Genomic DNA, 22,545 nt, shown 5'->3' on the forward strand with positions numbered 1-22,545 from the left:
CCTTATATTCGAGACTTGGGTCTTTTTAAGTAGAGACTTGTTTTTATTGTTTGGATACATGGTGTAAATGACTTACTAATTTTGGTGGTTTTATAATAAAATAGATAAATATATTAAAGACCACATATACATTTAGGGTAAGATTCAGCATCATTGTGTAGCCAGAACTATGTTTTAATTTCTTTATTATTTAGGTTACTTTTGGCTAATCTCAACAATTCTGAAGGTCGCACGGTCATTGGTTTACCACATACTGATGAAGAGCTTATTTCGAGAGTGAAAATGTCATCTGTATTCCTTTGTCTTTTCCATGTTGCTTGTGCTTACGTAGCTGATAATGTTTTCAATCCCTGATTTCCTTATAGGAATCCTTTCAAGTCACATATCTTTGTGAAAGTTAGATCAGTTTTAAATGTATCTGTAAATTCACTTAGTGAGGCACATGAAAACATCTGTATGTCACAACTCTGTGCATGATTCAGAGTGCTGTGGTTAGCCCTCTGTGGTATAGGATTCTAAATCTGCTCTGGCACTTGAATGCCTGTCATACTGACCTTGAAAATATGCCTTCATCGCCTGTGTCCACTATCTTCATGTGTAAGAACAGTTTACCAGTATAGCTGTGATTTTGGGTTAGCTAACCTCAACCTCTCATTCTCTACTAGGATTAATTATTACTGAATAATTGGAGTTTTGAAACAGTGACTTGGTTTCAGAAAGTACTGAAAGAATATTAAATCGGGTTTGTGTATGGAGAAGTAGTATTTTATACTGCCTGTGTGTGTGCATAAATATATTTTCCAGATTTATCAAGGTATAATTGACAAATTGTAAGGTATTTAAAATGTACAACATGATGATTTGTTATTCTTATACTGTCTATTTAATAAGAAAATTCATGATTAGTTTTATAGCTTGAAGAAACCTGAGAAATATTTATTTTAAAAGATTTTTTATTTATTCATTCATGAGAGACACAGAGAGAAGGGCAGAGACATAGGCAGAGGGAGAAGCATGCTCCATGCAGGAAGCCTGATGCGGGCTTCCATCCCAGGACTCTAGGATCACGCCCTGGGCCGAAGGCAGCACTCAAGCACTGAGCCACCCAGGCGTCCCCTGAGAAATCTTTAGATGAGGGAAAAAAGGTTATTTCGAGAGATGGGTGTTTAATACCCAGGATGTATTTTATACTAAGATACAGATTTTTGAGTGTGAGGACTCACAAGGGGCTTGGAATAAATGAAGGTAGCAGCTGGCAATTTGTTGTAGACATTGCTCCAAACTCTGGCAAGTAATTTAGAGAAGTCTACAGGTTTTTGAATAATAGCATCTACAAATTATTAAAAATACTTAGTACCTCCAAAAAAGAAAAAAAGATTTTTTTGAGTTTTGCTGGTCTTATGAATCCCAATCTTACTTTTGAAACTCAAAATAATACAAGGAATGTCATGAAATTCTTAAAACATATCTAATTTTGTTTTACCTTAAAGAAACTATTTAAAAATACATTTTGACTCTTTTGCAAAATATATTTTTAAAAATGAAATGCAAACTTATTTTGGATGAGTATTAACAAAAATCATGCAAAATGGTTATGAGTCTTGCTTTTGAATGTGATTTTAGAATCAATATCGTATTTAAATACATTTTTATTTTTCAGGCAGCAAGAATTATTGCAAAGTTAGCAGCTTGGGGAAAAGAACTGATGGAAGGCAGTGACTTAAATTACTATTTCAATTGGATAAAAACTCAACTCAGTTCACAGGTAAAAGACTTTTTTTTTTTTTTACTGTTTTTGAAAGGCATGTATACCCATATTAAGCTATTTATGATAATATGTGAAATCACAAAAAAGTTATATTAAATAATGCCATTTTGAACTTGATAAGTCAAACTACTCTTAGGTATGATATGCTTCACTTTTTCTTTCTTTGACTAGCTTCAACTCAAACCTTTCTATCTTTCTGCCACTTGGAATTTTCATTCATGCTTTTCAGTGGGCAGGGAATCTCTTTGCAGGTGGCTACCAAGATCACACAGGTGGGAGAACGGAAAGGACTTGCACAATTCCAGAGAGCATATTTATGTAAGGTTTGTAAGAAGGGAAAAGAAACAGTATAGCAGGAGACAGAGTGCAGGCAGGTTTCAGGCTGAGACTTCAGGTGCAGCTCCCATGTCTGCTTTGGACCCTGAACCTCTAAGATTTGTGTGGGATACCTTTGGTTTGGGGAGAGCTCCTCACAAATTTCTAGTGTATCATTTATGTCCTTCTGGTCACAGAACAGGCCAAGCTGTCTGACTACACCAATAAACAAACTGGCTCTGGGTGCTGCCAGGGGAGTTTTAAACTACGGACAGCACATTACAGATCATTGGGCAATCCAGTTATTCTAATGTTGCCAACGATTCCATACCAGGCTTTGAGGCACCCCTGGGTAAGCCTGGAGCTGCTGGATCAAGATGTAAGATGACCATTGCCAAGTGGCCCCTTTCCAGGATTTACTGTGTCATTCTGAGATCAAACATTTGGGCCTAAGGTTAAATGTGAAGCCTCCTTACTGCCATATTGGTTGCTTTCAGACCTCCCTAGTTCTACTTCTCCATGGAGGAAATAGCTGACTGGTTAAAGGACAGAGAAAATGACAGGTTTTCTGTTTTTGTCTTCATGGTTTCCTAGAACAGGCAGATGATAAGATACTTATGTTGGCTCAGTGGTTCTTTCTTTCAGCCTTCCAGTGACTAATATTAGTGGTAAGGGGAGACTTGGGAATGATCCTCAGAGAAGGAGTGAGATGAAGGTGCTGGGGAAGGAGTATTCTGGGGAAGAAAGGGTAGAAGAACATGAGATTTTGATGTGGGGATGGCTTATGTGAGGAATGGGACCAGAAAAATAATATTGATAGTGTGTTGTCAGTGTCAGATTGCAAATAAATGTCTATTTGAAATAAGCTTTTGGAAAGTTATAATTCAGATTTCAGGTGACATTTTAATAGATTTTAATTTGAGGCATAAGAGAGACACCATGACGTTTTACTTAGGTTTATTTTTTTAAATTGTTGCTTGCTTTTTTTTGGGAAGTCTAACTGTCTTTTATATTTGTACAGGGATATTTTGGAGTGTATTGAACATAAGTATTTTTTATGTCAGCATAAATTTTAACAGACTTTTTGCTTAGTGTTTTTTTTTTTTTTTTTAATTTGAGAGAGAGAAAGAGATCACATGAGTAGAAGGAGGGGCAGAAGGAGAGGGAGAGGAGGAAGCAGACTCTGTTGAGTATGGAGCTCAACACGAGGCTTGATCCCACAACCTTGAGATCATGGCTTGAGCAGAAACCAAGAGTTGGATGCTTAACCAACTGAGCCACCTCGGTGCCCGTGGCTTAGTTTTTACATAGTTTTATAAGAGCCACAAATTTGCAGATTTTACTGACTTTGTGAGATATTAAAAAAAAAACGTGTGATTTAGAACATGAAAAATAGGTGTGTAAAGATGAGATTTTAAATTTCTAAGTGAAAAAAATAAATTTCTAAGTGTATATCATTTGGGATCAGAATGCTTAACCTTCCCTTCACCCTTCCTTTTTTTTTTTCTTTTCTTTTTTGAAATTAGTTCTTCTGAACAAACCTCATTGTTTTAGTGTTAGCTTTGTGGTAATGGTAGTGAGGTTCTGTTGTAACTGGATTCATAAAATGGAAATCGGTAGGAAAGAATGTATACTGTAGTTTGCTACTAACATTTTGAGTTGTTTCATCTTAGATTTCTCCTTACAAGAATATTTGTTTTGTGCTTTGCAGATGACTTGTCACTTTTGGAATGATTAACTGTGATTATAACTGTCCAGGAATTTGGGGAAATACCTTTATCATCACTAGTGGGAGCAAAATATTCAGTGTCTAGAACAGTTTTCATTAGAACTGAGCTTCTCAGTATTGGATAAATGCTCTAAAAGAGCTTTTCTTTGTCTTTCTGCTGTATTCTTTTTATCCCTAACTCTTTGGCTTTCTTTGGTTATGGTATGGTGTTTCTGCTTTGCAAGTCCTGCTACAGAGTGAGGACATCTTCAGGATGCCCAGGCCCCGTTCTGGCTTTGTTTCTCAGAGTCTTGTCACTGCTTGTGCTAGGATCTGAATTGCATTCTCTTTCTTGCTGTGGACAAACACTTCTTCCATAGTCTTCTAGCAGGATCAAATCACAGACATGTTATTTAAAGAAGGAAACCTAAGATTATTTGGGATTCTGTTTGCTACTTAAATGTCATTTGATGGCACTGTATCTGAAAGGTCTCTTTTTCTCTATCATTAGTGTTTTCTCCCTCATAAAAAGGACCACAATTTCATTATTTTAATAGAAGTAAACTTTCAAAAGTCCGAATTAGTTGCAAGTTTGGATATTTTGTTGGCTTTATAGTGAGTGACAAGAGCTTTTTCTTTTTTGGTAGTTTAAGCAAGCATTATATATGGGTTGGGGGGTGCCTAATGCTTGGCACTTAGTAGATAATAGATAAAATTAGTTTGAGTAAAAGAAAATAAAAATTTCCTTTCAGAAATTCATTACCACTTTTCTCTTGCACATTCAACCTTTGACTTTCTATCTTAACTTTTCTTTAGTTATTTCTACGTGTCATTTAGACATTATATAACATGAAATTCTGATTGTCATTATAACTTGCTAGTATTGCTGTTGATAATCTATTTTTAAGTTCTGTGTGAATCTTCCCATTATTAGGCGCCTATTTTGAAAGCTTTGCCACAGAACATAGTGTAGATCGTTCAACTTAAGACAGTCATCTTACTCGAAAAACAATTCAATAAGTATGTCCTGAGACTTGGAAATTTGTACCAGCTTCACTTATGAAATTTAGCTGGAAGCTCAGTATTCAGTTTATTATTCTGTTTTTTAATTATCTGGAAGAGTGTAATACATAGAATATTTTGTGTCTTCCTCATGCTTTTTATTAGTTGATGATACTCCATTAAGTAGGATTAGGAAAATTATAAAATTTGCTTAGCTCCCTTTCATAAGTTGATTAATTAGGATAAAAATTAAAAACAAAACTAAGTAATAAGTTATTTATTTCGTAATAGAAACTGCGTGGTAGCGGTGTCGGTGTTGAAACAGGAACAGTCTCTTCAAGTGATGTAAGTATATTCCTTCTTAATTCCCTGGCCTCCTAACACCGTGAATATGTTATTTTGAGTCATTTAAAAATTTAAAGATGTTTACTAGTCCCAAATGTAAATCTATATTAACCTTTAGTTAGGTTAATAGCATTGTAAAAACTATATGTTTATGTATATATAAATATTTGTGATCTGTTGGTAGACAGGAGACTTGCTCTTCCCTGTTGCTCTTCTTTTCAGGTCTCTTTATCTTAGACCTGAGAATCAGTGGAAGAGTCTAAATTCAGATATTCAACTGGAGTGAACAATCATAAGGTTACTCTCTTCAAGCTTCAGTTGTTTGATAGCCTATCCAGTATCTAACAGATACGTGAACAGTGTGTCAGGGAGTTGAAAACAGTTCAGTTACTTGTTACTTGTACTGTATTGGTTAAGGCTTTATGTGGGGCTGCATGCTGGCTGGAACACCCACTTGCCCTTTTCTTGACTAAACTCTCTCCCTGTTTTTGTAGAGCCAGAAGTGTAAAGGTTAAAATTAATCATGTCTCCCCAAGTTCCCTTCTTGGTTGGAGTTCTCTTCCTCATTTGGGAACAGTTTATCTTTGTTGTGTTCTGAATAGTTCAAGAACTGGCAATAAATTTGGACATGTAAGGGTTGGCATGATTAGAACCAGTTGAGAATAATAAACTGAAATAAAAGAATAAACTGAATAATAAAAGAAAGTAAGAAATGTAGGTGAGGTGCATCTATCTTCATTTGTGGGAAATATCTCTGGGAAACTGGAAAGCATCTTCTGAGGATAGTGTCTACTGCCTGCCTGTAGTAGACCTAAATGAAGTTCTGTAGAAGCCATTTAATATCCATATTGATTACCAGTGCTTCTATAATCTGCATGGAATATATCTGTTTGTGTGCTCTGAGACTGCAGATGGCAGCAGAACTCATTTTCAAAGCCAAGAGCAGGGCTTCTCTTGGAGCATGGGTTGAAAGACTTGACAAATAGTGTGTTAGGCCAGAAAATGGCTGTTAGGTTTCTAAAGTGGAATCAGAACAATGTGTAGAACTAGGTGAGCAATTTGGGGTCAGACTAGGGTAAGGAGATCGTAGGTTGGAAGTCTAGATATTCAGCCCTAAGCACATGTTTAATTTGAGAATCTTTATTTTCGTGACTTGAATTATTACATTAGAAATTTTGAAAAATTCTTTAATTCATGTATTAGACTTATTGATAAAGTTTTAAGGTGTTTTTGGAATTATGTATCTTATAAACTTATTTGAGTGATTATTAATGTGTTTGTAAGTTATTACAGTTTACAGAATGAGTTGCAAGCTCTGGTGACATGACATTCTTAATTTTGTTTTTTCTGTATGGTGTATTGGAAAAACAAAACTAAAAAAAAAGGAAAAACAAAACTAATTAATTGAATTGGCAGTGCATTAGTTAAAGTGGTTTACCTGGTAGACTCCCACACATACATCCCAAATAGGATTAGTATCAGAGATAATCGTAAGTCAAAGAGGGCCTTTAATTTTTGACCTTCTTCCCTTTTGTGCCCTTCAGACTTAAACATACTTGATGTCTCTTCCTGAAGGTTCTTACTATTTCAGATTGCCGTCAACTTGGAAAGCAGACTTTAATAGTTGAACGTCAGGTGGTAGCTTCTCCTCTGATATGATTTAATAGAGGAATCTGATTTGATAACTAGTATTTATTGAGCTCTTACTCTGTGCCCGGCACTGCTTTATTCATTCATATTTACATGTCCTTAAATGTTCACACTTCCTCTCTGACGTAGGTATTACTATGAGCCACACTGGCCGCACAGAATGCAGTATCAGTTTGCCTAAAGTCATTTAGCTAATGAGTAGCAAAAACCCCAAAGAAAGGAGTTTCTTACCAAGAGAATACATTTTGAGGCAACAGAAGTGCAGTTAGATCTTTAGGCATTCTCCAAGTCTCATAGCCTGCTTGGCCTTGTCAAAATACTGATATTATATCTTAGAATCCCTTGAGGTTTTCCAAGAGCATAGAAAAGCAGTTTGGGAAATTGCATTACATGATACTGCCACTTGATGTCAGTATAAAACAAACAAAAGTTTTATATTGCAAAATGTGAATAAGAATGATTCAACAATCTTACCTTTAAAATGGCCACAGAAGCATCATCAGAAGTTATAAGTTGATTATTAAAAATGTTTTTATTTAAGCGACATTACACAAGTAGACTTTCCTTAGCATGCCTTCTGTTGTCTTTGCTTGAATATGAAAATGATAAATGATGCCAAATCTTACGCACTTGCCTTAAACTCTTCAGTTCTATACTGGCTCTTGAACGTGAGTACTCACAATCTTCTATTCTGAGGAAGCTACACAGCTGTGGATGTTGATTAGTGCTGATGTCCTGATAAAAAGATAAATATTGCGATCTCTTACAAGCTTTGCAGGATTTAGAAAGAATCTGGGGATTTGTTTTGTTTGTTTTCTTTTTTTTTTTCTTCTGTCCAGCTTCACTTATACTAGTGTGAGAGGGAGCAAGGTGACCACCCATTCGATCGGGTCCTGATCTCTGGCTATTTTGTTGCAGATCCAGTTTAGCATGTTACCGCTAGATAAACATTGTCTATTGATAGTAAATAACTTGATTAGGTTGCCAGCCTCTCCTTATTACTTACTTCGTCTTGCCTTTTAATGTTCTGGAATAGTTCTGTCCACCAGAACTTTCCATGATGTTGGACAGTTCCAACATTATGGATATACCATTATGGTAGCCACTGTGTGGCTGTGAACGACTCGGAAAGGTAGCAAGTGCAAGTGAGGAAGTAAATTTTCAGTTTTATTTAGTTTCTAACATTTGAAAGTTTTTTTTTTAAGATTTTATTTATTCATGAGAGACAGAGAGAGGGGCAGAGACACAGGCAGAGGGAGAAGCAGGCTCCATGCAGGGAGCCTAATGTGGGACTTGATCCCAGGTCCCCAGGATTACGCCCTGGGCCGAAGGCAGGCGCAAAACCGACGAGCCACCCAGGGATCCCACATTTTAAAGTTTTTAATCAAAATATGTATCACATGCCATAAAATCCATCCATTTGCAATTCAGTAGGTTTTAGTATCTTTAGGGTTGTGCAATGAGTTCGATTTGCCAACATATAGTATAACACTCAATGCTCATTCCATCAAGTCCTCCCCTCAGTGCCTGTCACCCAGTCACCCAATCCCCTTGCCCACCTCCCCTTCCACTACCCCTTGTTCATTTCCCAGATTTAGGAGTCTCTCATGTTTTTTCACCCTCTCAAATTTTTCCCACTCATTTTCTCTCCTTTCCCCTATAATCCTTTTCACTATTTTTTATATTCCCCGTATAAGTGAAACCATATAATGATTGTTCATAGAAAACCCAAAAGACTCCACCCCAAGATTGCTAGAACTCATAAAGCAATTTGGCAATGTGGCAGGATACAAAATCAATGCCCAGAAATCAGTGGCATTTCTATACACGAACAATAAGACTGAAAAGAGAGAAATTAAGGAATCAATCCCATTTACAATTGTGCCCAAATGCATAAGATACCTAGGATAAACCTAACCAAAGAGCTAAAGGATGTATACCCTAAAAACTACAGAACACTTCTGAAAGAAAGTGAGGAAGACACAAAGAAATGGAAAAATATTCCATGCTCATGGATTGGAAGAATTAATATTGTGAATATGTCTATGCTTACGCAGGGGATTTACATGTTCAATGCAATCCCTGTCAAAATACCATGGACTTTCTTAGAGAGTTGGAACAAATCATCTTAAGATTTGTGTGGAATCAGAAAAGACCCTGCATAGCCAGGGGAATAATGAAAAAGAAAACCACGTATACAATGGAATATTACTCAGCCATTAGAAATGACAAATAGCCACCTTTTGCCTTGACATGGATGGACCTGGAGGGTATTATGCTGAGTGAAATAAGTCAATCCGAAAAGGACAAACATTATATGGTGGAATTTAAAAATTAGTGAAAGGGAATAAAGGGAAAGTAGAGAAAATGAGTGAAAATATCAGTGAGGGTGACAAAACATGAGGGACACCTAACTCCGGGAAATGAACAAGGGGTAGTGGTAGGGGAGGTGGGCGGGGGTTGGGGTGACTGGGTGATGGGCACTGAGGGGGGCACTTGCTGGGATGAGCACTGGGTGTTATGCTATATGTTGGCAAATTGAACTCCAATAAAAAAAATAAAAGAAAAAGAAAACCAGATCTGGGGGCATCACAATGCCAGATTTCAAGTTGTACAAAGCTGTGACCATCAAGACAGTGTGGTACTGGCACAAGAACAGACACATAGATCAATGGAACAGAATAGAGAACCCAGAAATGGGCCCTCAACTCTATGGTCAACTAATATTCAACAAAAGAGGAAAGACTATCCACTGGAAAAAGGACTGTCTCTTCAATAAATGGTGCTGGGAAAATTGGACAGCCACATGCAGAAGAATGAAACTGGACCATTCTCTTACACCAGACACAAAGATACACTCAAAATGGATGAAAGTTCTAAATGTGATACAGGACTCCATAACAATCCTAGAGAACACAGGCAACACCCTTTTTGAACTTGGCCACAGCAACTTCTTGCTAGATACATCTATGAAGACAAGGGAAACAAAAGCAAAATTGAACTATTGGGACTTAAGATAAAAAGCTTCTGCACAGCAAAAGAAACAGTCAACAGAACTAAAAGACAACCTATAGAATGGGAGAAGATATTTGCAAATGACATATCAGATAAAGGGCTAGTATCCAAGATCTATAAAGAACTTATTACTAAACTCAACACCCAAGAAACAAAGAATCCAAACATGAAATGGGCAGCAGACATGAACAGAAATTTTATGGCATTCTTAACACCTCAGAAAGAAACCTGTAACACAGTAATAGCCATTCCTCATTCCTACTCCCCACTCCCAACCTCTGGCAAGCACTAATATACTGTCTTTCTCTTTCTGTTTCCTCTGGCCATTTCATAAAAATAGAGCACATAGCATGTGGTTGGTCTGCAACCAGCTTCTTTCACTTAGCATCATGTTTTTAAGATTCATGCGTGTTTCAGCATGTAATAGTATTTTTGAATTAGAGAAATGAAACTTAGTTTTTTTGGTTTTGGCCAAATTTCTTAAATTGTTTCTGTGGCAGTTCTAATATCCTTTTTATATGAAGTTATTTTTACTGTTTTGGCTTTGTATATATATATATATATATATATATTTTTTTTTTTTTTTTTTTTTTACTTATGATAGTCAGAGAGAGAGTGAGAGAGAGAGGCAGAGACACAGGCAGAGGGAGAAGCAGGCTCCATGCACCGGGAGCCTGACGTGGGATTCGATCCCGGGTCTCCAGGATCGCGCCCTGGGCCAAAGGCAGGCGCCAAACCGCTGCGCCACCCAGGGATCCCTTTGGCTTTGTTTATAATGTAATGCTGTGCCTATGTGGCTTTTCATTGTTCTAGAAGAGGTAGGATACTTTAATGATTTAGTTCTTTACTACTTTGTTGTTAAGTACATCAAAAGTGCTGCCCAAGTAGCAGCGCTGTGTCAGGAATTTATACAGTTCATGGTTGTTATTTAACTGTAGTCTGCTCTGGCTGGTGAAGTTTGTGAGGACTCAGAGTAATTTATAATCAGTTATGTGGCTAAGTTTCAAGAGCATTACTATTTAAAGCAATTCTTGGAGGATTTTCATTATCTAATTGCCTTTTATCTTCTTGCCACAAAATTAATACATCTTAAACATTGGGGATCATTAAAATATATGTACAGAATGAACACTAAGGAGGGAAGATAAGAATCTGAGTTTTGTTTTTCTGATCAGATTTTTAGCATGATTGTCTGCTATGCTATGGATGTATATTCTGGCAATACAAAAGAAAATTAAGTGGTAAGGTATTTCAGTACAAGATTTTCTTTTACAAATCATTGTCAAAGCATAGCACTTGTAAGTGTAATAAGTAACCTAATATTGTGCATTAGATGTGTTCTTGAAAGTTGTATACAAAGCACTAATTTATAAAGGAAATAATATTTTCTCAAGTTCACAGTTTTTCTGTAAAGAATCTCATTACATGGCTGAGCCAATTAGGTTGAAAGCAATGCTTGAAGGACATTTAGAAATTTGCAAATTAAAAATGAAATTACCTTTTTTTGGGTAAAACTTAAGTCTAAGGCTAAATTATCTTAATCTAGGCATTAATTTATTATTGGTATTTTCTGAGTTTTGACCAGAAGATCTCTTGAGTAAGCCAACTTGAAGAGAATCCTTGAGCTAATTTTAGTTCCTGCATATGAGGTAGTAATAATATATCTTATGGTTGTTCTGTGCTTGTTGAACTGATTTGAGTTCAGATTTGAGTAGATTTTTTCCCTTTAATTTGTTAGGGCTGATATTTCCCTTTATTCAAGATAAAACAGTTTTGAGGAGTTTAAGTGATTTGCCAGAGATAATTTGGCAAAACTGGTAGTCAAAGCCTCTCCTCTTCTCCCTTCCTTTCCTTGTCTTTCTTTCTTTGTCTCTTTCTTCGTCTTTCTTTCTTTCTTTTTCTTTTATTATGTCTTAACTCACACAAAGTAAAATGCACAGATTTTAAATGTTCAGCTGAATGAATTTATATGTCATATGTTCTCCTGCTCAATATATTCCTTTCGCTGAACTTTCACCACGGTTATTGTTATCATGGTATCTATTACAAGTGATGACTTTTGCCTAATCTTGAACTCTATTGTAGTATAATCAAATACAGTATGAAATCTTATGTATCTGAATTCTCTTGCCAGTATTGTGCCAATGAGTTTCATTCATGTTGCATTTAACAGAAATTCATTCTTTTTATTGCTATGTAGTAATTCATTAAATTATTATTTTTTATTCTCTTGTTAATGGATATTTTGGGTTGCTTCTAGTTTTTGGCTATTGTGAATAATCTTGCTATGAACGTTCTTGTACCCATCTTTTGGTAGATGTAATCACTGTAATCACTATGTCTGGAGCACTTAATTCTAGGATAGAATTGCTGGGTTGTAAGGTATATGTAAATTTAGTAGATATCACAAATCAGTGTTCTAAATTGATTTATGTGTCCATCAACAAAGTATGAGAATTTCAGTTCTAGTCCTTACTGACATTTGACATTATTTTGTGTTATTTTTTAAAGTCAATGTCTGTGATAGAATTAAAAACCACACATATATATATGCACACTCACTTTTTAGTTCTACAAGAAAAGATTTGTGTAATTGCCATGAAACATTAAATACTTTGATACCGTACAAATCAGCAGTCCTCATGTAAAACTGGCTTCTGGAATCTATTTTAGTTAATTATATGTTTGAAAAGTTTAACTTGGTGTTTCACTAATTCCACTGTAGTGTGTATTTTTACTATCTGTGGGACAGGTGCTTTTTACTGCACTTATTCTAAGTGCCCACAATTCCAAAATTTAAGTGAATATTATCTTTGCTCTTTCTTATTTAGTTTGTACTTAAATCCCAGCATTATGAAGATGAATATTGAGAATTTGTCTATAAACATTTTTGTAACATTAGTTTTACTTTGGTACAATATCACTGTAGTTTTTATGTTTATCTTTGGTTGCCTGCTTGCTTTGTAATTCCTCAGTTCTTGAATTGCTTTGTAATTCTGCAGAATATGGATCTCTGAGATCATATTTGCTATGAAGGTGAATTTTACCAGTTGCTCTTTTCCCACAGTGTGATTATTCCACCATAATACAGGAGAGTTTGCATTTCAGCAATGCTGGAAAGTTTCTCTTAAATGTGTTGAGAAGTAAAAATAGCTTTTCTCTACCAGTGAGGTTTGCTGCAGTGAAAGAGCATATTGTGGCCAATTCTCAGCCCAGCATGTCTGATGTAGCACAGAGAACTCTAGCTCAAGTGTGAAGAGAGTGGATTCCTAGGGCCAATCCAAGATTAACACACTTTTAATTCCAACAGATTATATCTCCTTTTTAAGGCTCATCTGAAAAATTGGTTATCATAAGATTTCCCTTTATTTTTAATTTTAATTTTGTGTTTAAAAATGCTTTGAAAAATGTGTTAATAAATTGTTTTTATTAAAAAATTCTTTCTTTTTTGACAGTGTTTTGATTAGTTGTGAAGGTTAGAAGATATATTTTGATTCTGGAAAAAACAAAACCTTTACCTTAAAGAAAAATGCTGGTTGGATGACATTTAAATAGATAGTATTCAGAAAACAATGCAATGAGTATCTAAAAATATTTTTTTGTGTGTATGTATTTAGTTATTAAGTCATTACAAATACTGGTAGTTTTGTTTTGTTTTTTAATGGAGAAGTGAGTTTGTTTATTTATTTATTTATTTATTTATTTATTTATTTATTTATTTATTTAAAAATGAGAGTGTGAGCATGAGGGGTTGTGGGGAGGAGAAGCAGAGGGAGAGGGAGAAGCAGACTCCCTGCTGAGCAGGGAGCCTGACTGAGGGCTTGACCCCAAGATTCCAAGATCATGACCTGAGCTGAAGGTAGCTGCTTAACCAACTGAGCCACCCAGGCGCCCCTACTATAACAATATATATATTATATATTTATATATATATATACACTATATTATATATTTATATATATATTGCAATATATATTTATTTATTTAACTGTAGCCATTTCAATGAAAATTATCATCTAGCTAAATGAGCTCTTTTACCATAAATATTTTCTAGGAAAGAGGATGACACAAAGTACAGCCAGAATTGACTAACTATATTAGTTTTCAAATGAGATAACTTAAAAGAAAATACTAGACAATTATATAAGATCCATACTATCAAACAGATGTAGTTTTGGCTCCAAAAAGAGGTAGAATAATGATGCTATGTTATATATATTTCTGCAGTATTGATTGTTATTAGGATAAAAATTTTGGCCAAACTTAAACCATATCTTTTAGAGTCCCATTCATTTGGAATTTGTGTAAGATAGGAAGTTTGTTTGTATTTCTCTTGTTTGTTCATTCAATCAAGAAATATGTATTGAGTACTTACCAGATACAGTGCATGGTGCTGAAAGTGTAGCACTGAACAGGATGGGCAGGACTCCTGCCTCCATAGGGCTTCATTTTAGGGAGGACAGCATTAGACAAGTATATGGTTATTTTAGTATCCTTCTGGCAATGCATGTAAGAGAGAGGCACAGGTCCTTTGAGTGTGTAGTGAGGGGCCTCATCTGGGGCCAGTTTGCTCAGGCTTCCTAAGGAAGTGGAGAGATGAGGCCTGCGCCTCCAGTGGAGGGAAGTGTGTGGAGAACATGGACAGAGAAGGGAGAGTTGGTGGTGCTGTAGGAGTGCTGGTGTAGGGAGAGCGGGGAGATAGAAGGCAGGCAGACCAGGGCATTCAGGGCCTTCGAGACCACATAGGGTTTTAGAACTTTTACTCGGCAGAGGGAACCCATGGAAGAATAGTAAGAGGGCGAGTCATATGGCATAGAGCAGCCATGAGAAGTGCTTGTAAGTATGTGCCCCTGGGTCTGCCATACTGCAGCATAAGCACCGTTTTCCTCGATTGCCGTGTGACTTGATTGTTACTTTCCTGGATTCTGTCACTTGTCTGCTCAGCAGTGAGTCCCCTCCAAGGATCCTACTTACAAGAGCACCCATGTCTCCCTCTCTGCATTGCTGGTTCCCCCCCCGCCCCTTTTTTTTTAAATCCTATTTCCCTTTCTTAATGGTATTTTTGTTGTATTGAACTTGTCAGACTCTAGAACGCTCTGTAATTTACTTGTTTTTGTGTGCTTTTCCTCTTTCTCCATTGGACTGTAAGCTCCCTCAGGGAAGGCAGTGAGGCCTGTTTGTTCACAGCTATGTGTCCAGTGCAAGAACAGTGTCTTGCACATAGTAGGCACTTTGTAAATATTTGTTGAATGGATTTTGAATACAGACTTGTAAAACATTTCTGGGGAATAGTTGATAACTTAGAATGAAGGAGGCCTTATGTCCCTTAGTTTCTGACAGTCCAGGCAGTCTGAGATTGTAGCTGTCAAACATTTGATTATAACTGCAAGGGCAGATGGGCTTCTTCATATTTGGTTGTATTTTAACTACAAAAATATTTGAAAATAAAGTGGAATCCCTTCTACATGCCAGATGGTATAAGCAACCAGTATATGTTGTTGAATGAAGGAATACTTCATCAAAGTTGAGAGCACAAGTGGATTTTAAATCTTTATATAGATGATTAAAAATACAGTAGATCCAAGTATATGACTTCTTAAATGGAAAAAGAAAATTACAAGGGAAAGTTATAGTATAATCTTATTTGTATTTTTTAAAAAAGATGTACATCTAATGCATAGAAACTTCTGCAGTTTACAGAGAAATCTTTTTTTTTAAAAGGTTTTATTTATTTATCCATGAGAGATACACAGAGAGAGAGAGAGAGAGAGGCAGAGACACAGGCAGAGGGAGAAGCAGGCTCCATGCAGGGAGCCCGATGCGGGACTCGATCCCAGGTCTCCAGGATCACGCCCTGGGCTGAAGGTGGTGCTAAACCCCTGAGCCACCCGGGCTGCCCTACACAGAAATCTACTAATTGTGATTGCATCTTAGCAGTGGTAGTGAGGGATGATAAGAGGGAGGTTTTTATTTTATGTTCTATGTTGATTGGATATTTTATCATAAATATGTACAAAGAATTTCATGTAAAACTCAGGTCAATTAAAACAATGTACACAAATTTTTTAAAAAAATTTATTTATCTGAGAGAGAGAGAGAGAGAGAAGAGGGATAGTGAGAGAGAGAGAGAGAGCATGAGCAGAGGGAGAGGAAAAAGCAAACTCCCAGTTGAACTGGGAGCCTGACACAGGGCTCAATCTCAGGACCCTGGGATCATGACCTGAGCTGAAGGCAGATGCCTAACTGACTGAGCCCCTATATACTCTTAATATTTGCACACAAATATTAATGAGGTTCCATACTTCTTGTCAAGTCATACTTCTAGTTGATAACTATACTTAATACCCAGAAGCTGATCATATAGGCAAATGTCCTTCGGAGTTCTGAGTGTAGGTGTCAGGGAGACTCAGGAGACTTATAAGTCAGGGAGAGGTCAGCTAGAAAAGATAACACTCTGGTACAGCTCCAAGGGAAGGCACAGAGATGCTCTTCCTTATTTGATTCTTTCTTGTGACATTTCTGTTTGGAAGGAGCACTATTTGATTATCTCAAATACTGCTTCATCAGTTTGGTGGTTTTTGATATTGTCCTGTAAGATAGATTATTTCTCTGCCTTTCACTTCTTGTTAAGTTTGTCTTTGAAATCTTGTGAGATTTCAGGATTTTCTATTAGCAATTACAGCTATTTCAGGAATACTTTTAAAAATCTTAATAGAATAGGAAATTCAAGCAAAAAGAAAAAATATATCCAGGAGGAAAAGATCAAGATTGTGTACATTGAACAGTATGGAGGATAGTAGTACATTTTTATATCATTATCATGGAAATCAGCTTAAGGGAAATGATAAAATGCAATTTGGGGCCTTCTACATTTTGTCCTTTAAAAAAAAAAACTAGGCAGAAAACAAAAAAATACTTCTCTTGGACAAGGTATATCTTAAAACTTTAGTTTCTCTATTTCTCCTCCTAAAACCAAATAACACAATAAAAAAAGATAAGGTGGAATGAATAGTTAATTCATTTACTGAACAAACATTTTTAAAGTGCTGGGGTTTTTGGTTTGTTTTTTCTTTTCGGTTTTTCTTTCTTCTTTTGCCAGGGATTATGCTTAAATGTTGAGATTAAGAAAGACTCCTCTTTTGCTTTCTGGTCGAATGGGGATGACTGATACACACACACACGCATATTCATACACACTCACACCAAAGGATTTACAATAGAGATTTATATGTGGCACATGAAAATGATTAATTCCACCTGGAGAAATGATCAGCAAACATTTGTTGACTATTATATGACAGATACCATTGAAAACTCTTTTATATACAAACTAATGAAATTATACTGACATTCCATGGGATTTGTTGTATTATCCCTATTTTATAGGTAGAAAGCTCTTTCAAGGTTACGTAGTTTATAGGTGGCTGAGTGTGGCAGGCTGTTTCCAGAGCCTTTGTTCCTAACGATTGTATACTACTGTATACTACTACTGTACTATATGCTACTGCTTTTCTTTCATGATGGAGGAGTTAACTGTTGATCTAAGACTTGCAGTAGGTGAGTCAATTTGGATGGTGACAAGAATGGGGGAGAGCTGTTCAGTTAGTAGTTGGAGATTGAGATCTAGTTCTCAGGTGAAAGTAACTTTTGGAACTGGCATTTTAAGATCACTTGTTTTCCTAGAATTTGACATATTAATGAGGTGATAAGATCCAAAAGAGATAACAATTTGGTGATAATTCTTTCAAGAAACCTTCATGTATTAGGAGGAAGAAAGATGGAGAGATTGGTAGAAGCTTTAGGGACAACACTAAGATGGGAAAGGATTGAGTATATTTAGAGGCTGAGGAGAGGAAGCCTATCAAACAGAGACTGAAGATGTAGAGAGGGGTCTGATGGATAGAGCGTCATTTGGGAGGAATGAGATATAGACTTTGCTGGGGCTGAGGGTTGTGGACAGGAATAAGTCTGCTGGTCTCCTAGGTGAGAGAGTGGCAAGAATGGCTGTAGGCATCATTCAGTTTGAGGGTGATATGTTGGCAGCTGGTGAATCTAACCAGTGGTATGTATATTTTCTCATACTGCTGAGAGTAAGGGAAGAGAGTAGGACACTGGGATAGTGGTGAGTTGTGCCTAACTGGGGAATGACAGAAAGAACAAATCCATAACTGCTGGTTTGGCTTTGCAGGATTGTATGATTTTCTCCAGCAGTATTGAATTACCTTTGGGAGTAGAGATGGTGACTTGTTGGCTTGATGGAAGACTGATTATTTAGAAAGAAATTTGTTGAGTAATTTTATACATGAGAGTAATAGGGCACATGTGAGTGAAAGATAAGGAAGTGATATAATAATTCAATCATTTGCCAGTGTTGCCTTCATTATATACTTTGAAAGTGATTTTGGGAATAGTATTTGGACTGCTTCATTATGTATATTAGAAGCAGGATCTTTAATATGCACATTTATAATGTGAGTCTGGAAGCTCTATGACAATGAAGAATCCATATTTGAAATGTATCATGTATTTCAACATAGTATAGTAAAATGGACACAGAAAAGAAAGGCTTAGTGAAACAAGACATTTTTGTGTCAAGAGGAAATAGATGAAAAATGGAAGAGAAGAGAGTGTTCTAGTTGCATTTTTATTCATTATATGTAGAAACCTTGGTTAGGCTATCTCTACACAAGAAAAATGGAATTCCTCTTTCATAAAGCAATACTACCTGCTGACTTAATTGGAAAAATAACATATATTTTTTCCATTACGGAAGATTGTTTTAGAGCTGAAAATTCACTCTTTTTTTTTGGGTCATTTCTGCTAATGTTTTGAGTTTTCAGGCAAATTATATTACTGGATGCATAGTGCTTTTGGGAAGCTATATTCACTACTTTCTAGGTAAAATCTAAGATAACCTTTTCCAGATACTTTTGACAATTCCACCAAATGTACTTATATTGTAATTGAATGCTTGGAATTTCCTTGAAATTTTAGGTTTTATGAACTTTGAATTAAAACACAGAGTGTAGTAGCATCATGTATATTAGGTTTTGTGAATTTCTATAACATTCTTGATTCTCTCCTTTTCTTCCTTCCTTTTTATTTTATTAGCATATTCGTTAAAGCTAGAGTCTGAAAATTCTTCTTGTCTCTCTGTTCTTACAGATGTTAGGCTCATGGTAAATACTTAGAGAAGAGCCCAGGCCAGGTGTTGCTATTAGTTTTGCTATAATGTAGGTGCCTGCATTATTTCTGGGGATATTATTCTTGTTTATTTCAAGTTCCAGATTTTACTGCAGTTTCTCTAGAACTGTGCTATTGAGCTGATAGTTATTAAAAATTATAGAGCAAAGGTCATTTTCAAATGTTTAATTAGACTTCTTCTATGCTCTGTATATATGTATTTTTAAGTTCCTATTTATTGAATTTCTACAAAATATCTAGCTGTATGCTGAATGAATAACAGTACCCCTTCAGGATGCTTGACGGTATCATCCTCATTAAAGACAGAGAAATTGAGTATTGGAAAAGTTCAGTGACTAACCTCAGACCATTTAAATATAGGCCCATCTCAAAGCATACAGTTTTATCTTTTTAATTTTATTGTCATTGATATTTCTAGGATTATGAAGAGTAGTGTTATCTCTATAATGCCTCTCTCCAGGACTAAGTGAAACATTGCAAGATAACATTTATCAAGCCATCTCAAGGATATAGTTACTTTGTTCCTTGATTTCCCTGACTGTGTGTTAAGTAGTCTTGAACCATGTAGGTTTAATTTGGCAGAGAAAACTAACTGCATTTCTAAGAGGTAGAGAGGAAAACAAAAATGGAGATTGACTTTTGAAAAAATATTAGGGACTTTTGGACGTTCTGATGATAAGAAACTCAATAAAAAAAAGTCCAGACTTTCTGTATGTGCATGATCTCATCATGTCTTTAAATACTTTTCAATTTTAAAACCTTGTACTTGTTCTTGCATAGAGTTCTCAGTATGTGCAGTGTGTTGCTGGGTGCCTGCAGCTGATGCTTCGGGTCAATGAGTATCGCTTTGCCTGGGTAGAAGCAGATGGGGTAAACTGGTGAGTAGCCCTTTTACTTTGAATGTAGAATGACATTTGAAAGCATCTCTCCTTGACATTTTCAAAGAAATTAAAACAGTTAATCATCTAAAAGAAATACATTTTTTCCAGGTCTGTTTAACAATAGATTATGCTAACCTTCATGGAAGTCAGTAACTACTCAACGGAATATCTCCCCTTTCCCTCACTTGACCTGTGCTATTTAAGAGGTTAAGAACTCTGAAAAGCCTAGTGCTTGATAGAACAAATTATAGGTATTCAGAATAGAAGAACAAGTATGAAAGTATTTTGTGGTGAATGTAGGTAAAAATCAACAAGAAAAGGTCTTACCCAGAGGAGTTAATATAACCCAGTTTTTGTAATGCTGTGTAATTAGTCTCTGTGGGGTCTTAATTTGCAGGTCCAGAAGCCCTGAAAAGCTGTCCTCTCAGGTTAGCAAAGGTGCTTATATAACAAATTATGCACTCCCATCTCCAAACAAACAAAATTCTTTTTTACTACCAAAAAGCCAGTTTATTTCTTAATAATGAGAGATCTCACTGCTCTTACTCTTTGGTTAGTGAAGACCTTGTTTATGTACTGAAAAATCTATACAGGAAACTAAAGGAAACTTTGTCAACAGAAGTTTGCTTGATGAGCAATAAGAGTTGATTAAAGACTTCTGATGCTGTGTCATCAGACATTAGACTCTACTAGGCTGATGCCTCCATCTCCAGTGTAGGGATACACCTGCTAGAGGAATCTCAACTAGTATTTCCATTGCAACTTCCTCAACTAGGTTACTTCCACAAATGGCTTTTCTTATGACTTGCATAGAATTGTCACGAAATGCCCATGTACCATTGATTCAGTAAATTAGTAATCTTTTCTTTCTTTTTTTTTTTTTAAGATTTATTTATTCATGAGAGACAGAGAGAGGCAGAGACACAGGCAGAGGGAGAAGCAAGCTCCCTGCAGGGAGTCTGATGTGGGACTCCATCCTGGATCCCAGGATCACGCCCTGAGCCCAAGGCAGATGCTTAACCACTGAGCCACCCAGGGTCCCAGTAAATTAGTAATCTTGTATTAATATGCAAAATTTCAATCTTTTTATACTTACTTAACCTTCAGTATGTTAGGAAAAATAGTCATGGCAATTTGCCACATGGACCTTTTAGAAAACATATGTTTGGTCAAGTTATGTATAATTTATAGAATAATGAATAAAGAAATAGTGAAAAACAACCATTAGAAATTCTTTTTTTTTTTAAAGGTTTTATTTATTTATTCAAGAGAGACACACAGAGAGAGGCAGAGACATAGGCAGAGGGAGAAGCAGGCTCACTGTGGGGAGCCGATGAGGGACTTGATCCCAGGACCCTGGGTTAAGCATCTGACTCTTGATTCCAGCTCAGGTCATGATCTCATGGTGTGAGACTGGGTCCCATGTCAGGCTCTCTGTTTAGAAGGGAGTCTGCTTGAGATTCTCTCTCTCTCCCTCCCCCCCTCATATGCACCGTTTCTCTTTCTCCAAAAACTAAAAAAAAAGATTTTTTTTTTGCATGGTAAATCTTTTTGTGGTAAGTGAATTTTAGTGCACAAATGTCATACAAGATGAAAGATAACCATCACATACCCTTTTAGCAAAATGGAATGGCCCAGGTTCTGGTTGCAGAATATTGTGTTGAAGGCTTTCATGATGAATCGCTAAATAAGTGAAAATACCGTATTTCCTTTTTTTTGTCCTTATATATTTTCACTTTTTGATTATTGAGTTTGAGAAAATGCATTTATGATACAGTCATCTGAAGACAGAGTTTGAGATTTCACTTATATGATCAATTTTTTCATCATTGTTAGAGAACAGAATGCTCTTTGCTTTCAACTTCTGGTTCATCTAATAATTATTACAAAAATGCCTTCCTCAGGTCTGTGCCATTATGGATGGAAAATAAAAAGTTCTGAATTCTTTGAATTTCATTGTTCACACAGTGTCAAGAGATTTAGCAGAAGGACTCAAGGGACTCCACATGTAGTCATTCTCATGGCTGGGATTTATTTCAGAGACACAGTGGATCAGGCTGAGTCTGGAGGAATCCATGTTGACTGACTTCCTTATGTTCTCTCCCTCCTGTGGGGGTCACACAGCATTTTTTCTCCAGCAGCAAAAATGTGGCAACATTTGTGTGATTTTTCTGCCCAGGCATCCCCCCTAGAGACTCAGCACCCATGGTTTTTATTGGAGATTTGTCAGGTAGTCCCCACCTCTAGCATGCAGGAAAACTTCAGACTCCGCAAGGACAGCAGGTGTTCAGTATAAACAGAAGCATATTGTTCGTGCATACAACACAGGTACAGTGACCTGCCTTTCTCATTTAGGGAAATTTTTTATATTTATATTATACAAAAATACATTTTTATTTTTCTTTGGAAGATCTGTAAAAGAATAAAAATCATCAAACAGCTATTTCTACAAAGAGAATTGCTAAAAAAATAAGCTCAAATACTAAAATTTGGTCCGGTGGATCCTGATGATATACTGATGTTAAGCAAACATAGCTGTTCTGATTACTGGCACTTAGTATTTTGAACAACAGGAAGCAGTATTAACTGTTCAATTCAGCAGCAAGAGCAGGGACAAATAGAGTCTAGAATACTCCATGTTCAGCCTGTACATTTTG

The 22,545-nt window shown here is 36.2% G+C and overlaps 1 protein-coding gene across 2 annotated transcripts in view; it reads left to right on the forward strand.

Annotated features, from left to right (window-relative positions):
* The window catches only part of ATP6V1H (ATPase H+ transporting V1 subunit H), a 135,612-nt gene that overhangs the window by 25,151 nt on the left and 87,916 nt on the right, over nucleotides 1–22,545 (forward strand). For both annotated transcript variants that reach the window (XM_055318350.1, XM_055318351.1), the window contains exons 6-8: nucleotides 1,661–1,765; nucleotides 5,085–5,138; nucleotides 19,788–19,885. In XM_055318350.1, the coding sequence (XP_055174325.1) occupies nucleotides 1,661–1,765; nucleotides 5,085–5,138; nucleotides 19,788–19,885 (257 nt within the window). The remainder of the gene's footprint in view (nucleotides 1–1,660; nucleotides 1,766–5,084; nucleotides 5,139–19,787; nucleotides 19,886–22,545) is intronic.

The sequence above is a fragment of the Nyctereutes procyonoides genome, unplaced genomic scaffold (genome assembly GCF_905146905.1).
Source record: "Nyctereutes procyonoides isolate TBG_1078 unplaced genomic scaffold, NYPRO_anot_genome, whole genome shotgun sequence".
Lineage (NCBI taxonomy): Eukaryota > Metazoa > Chordata > Mammalia > Carnivora > Canidae > Nyctereutes > Nyctereutes procyonoides.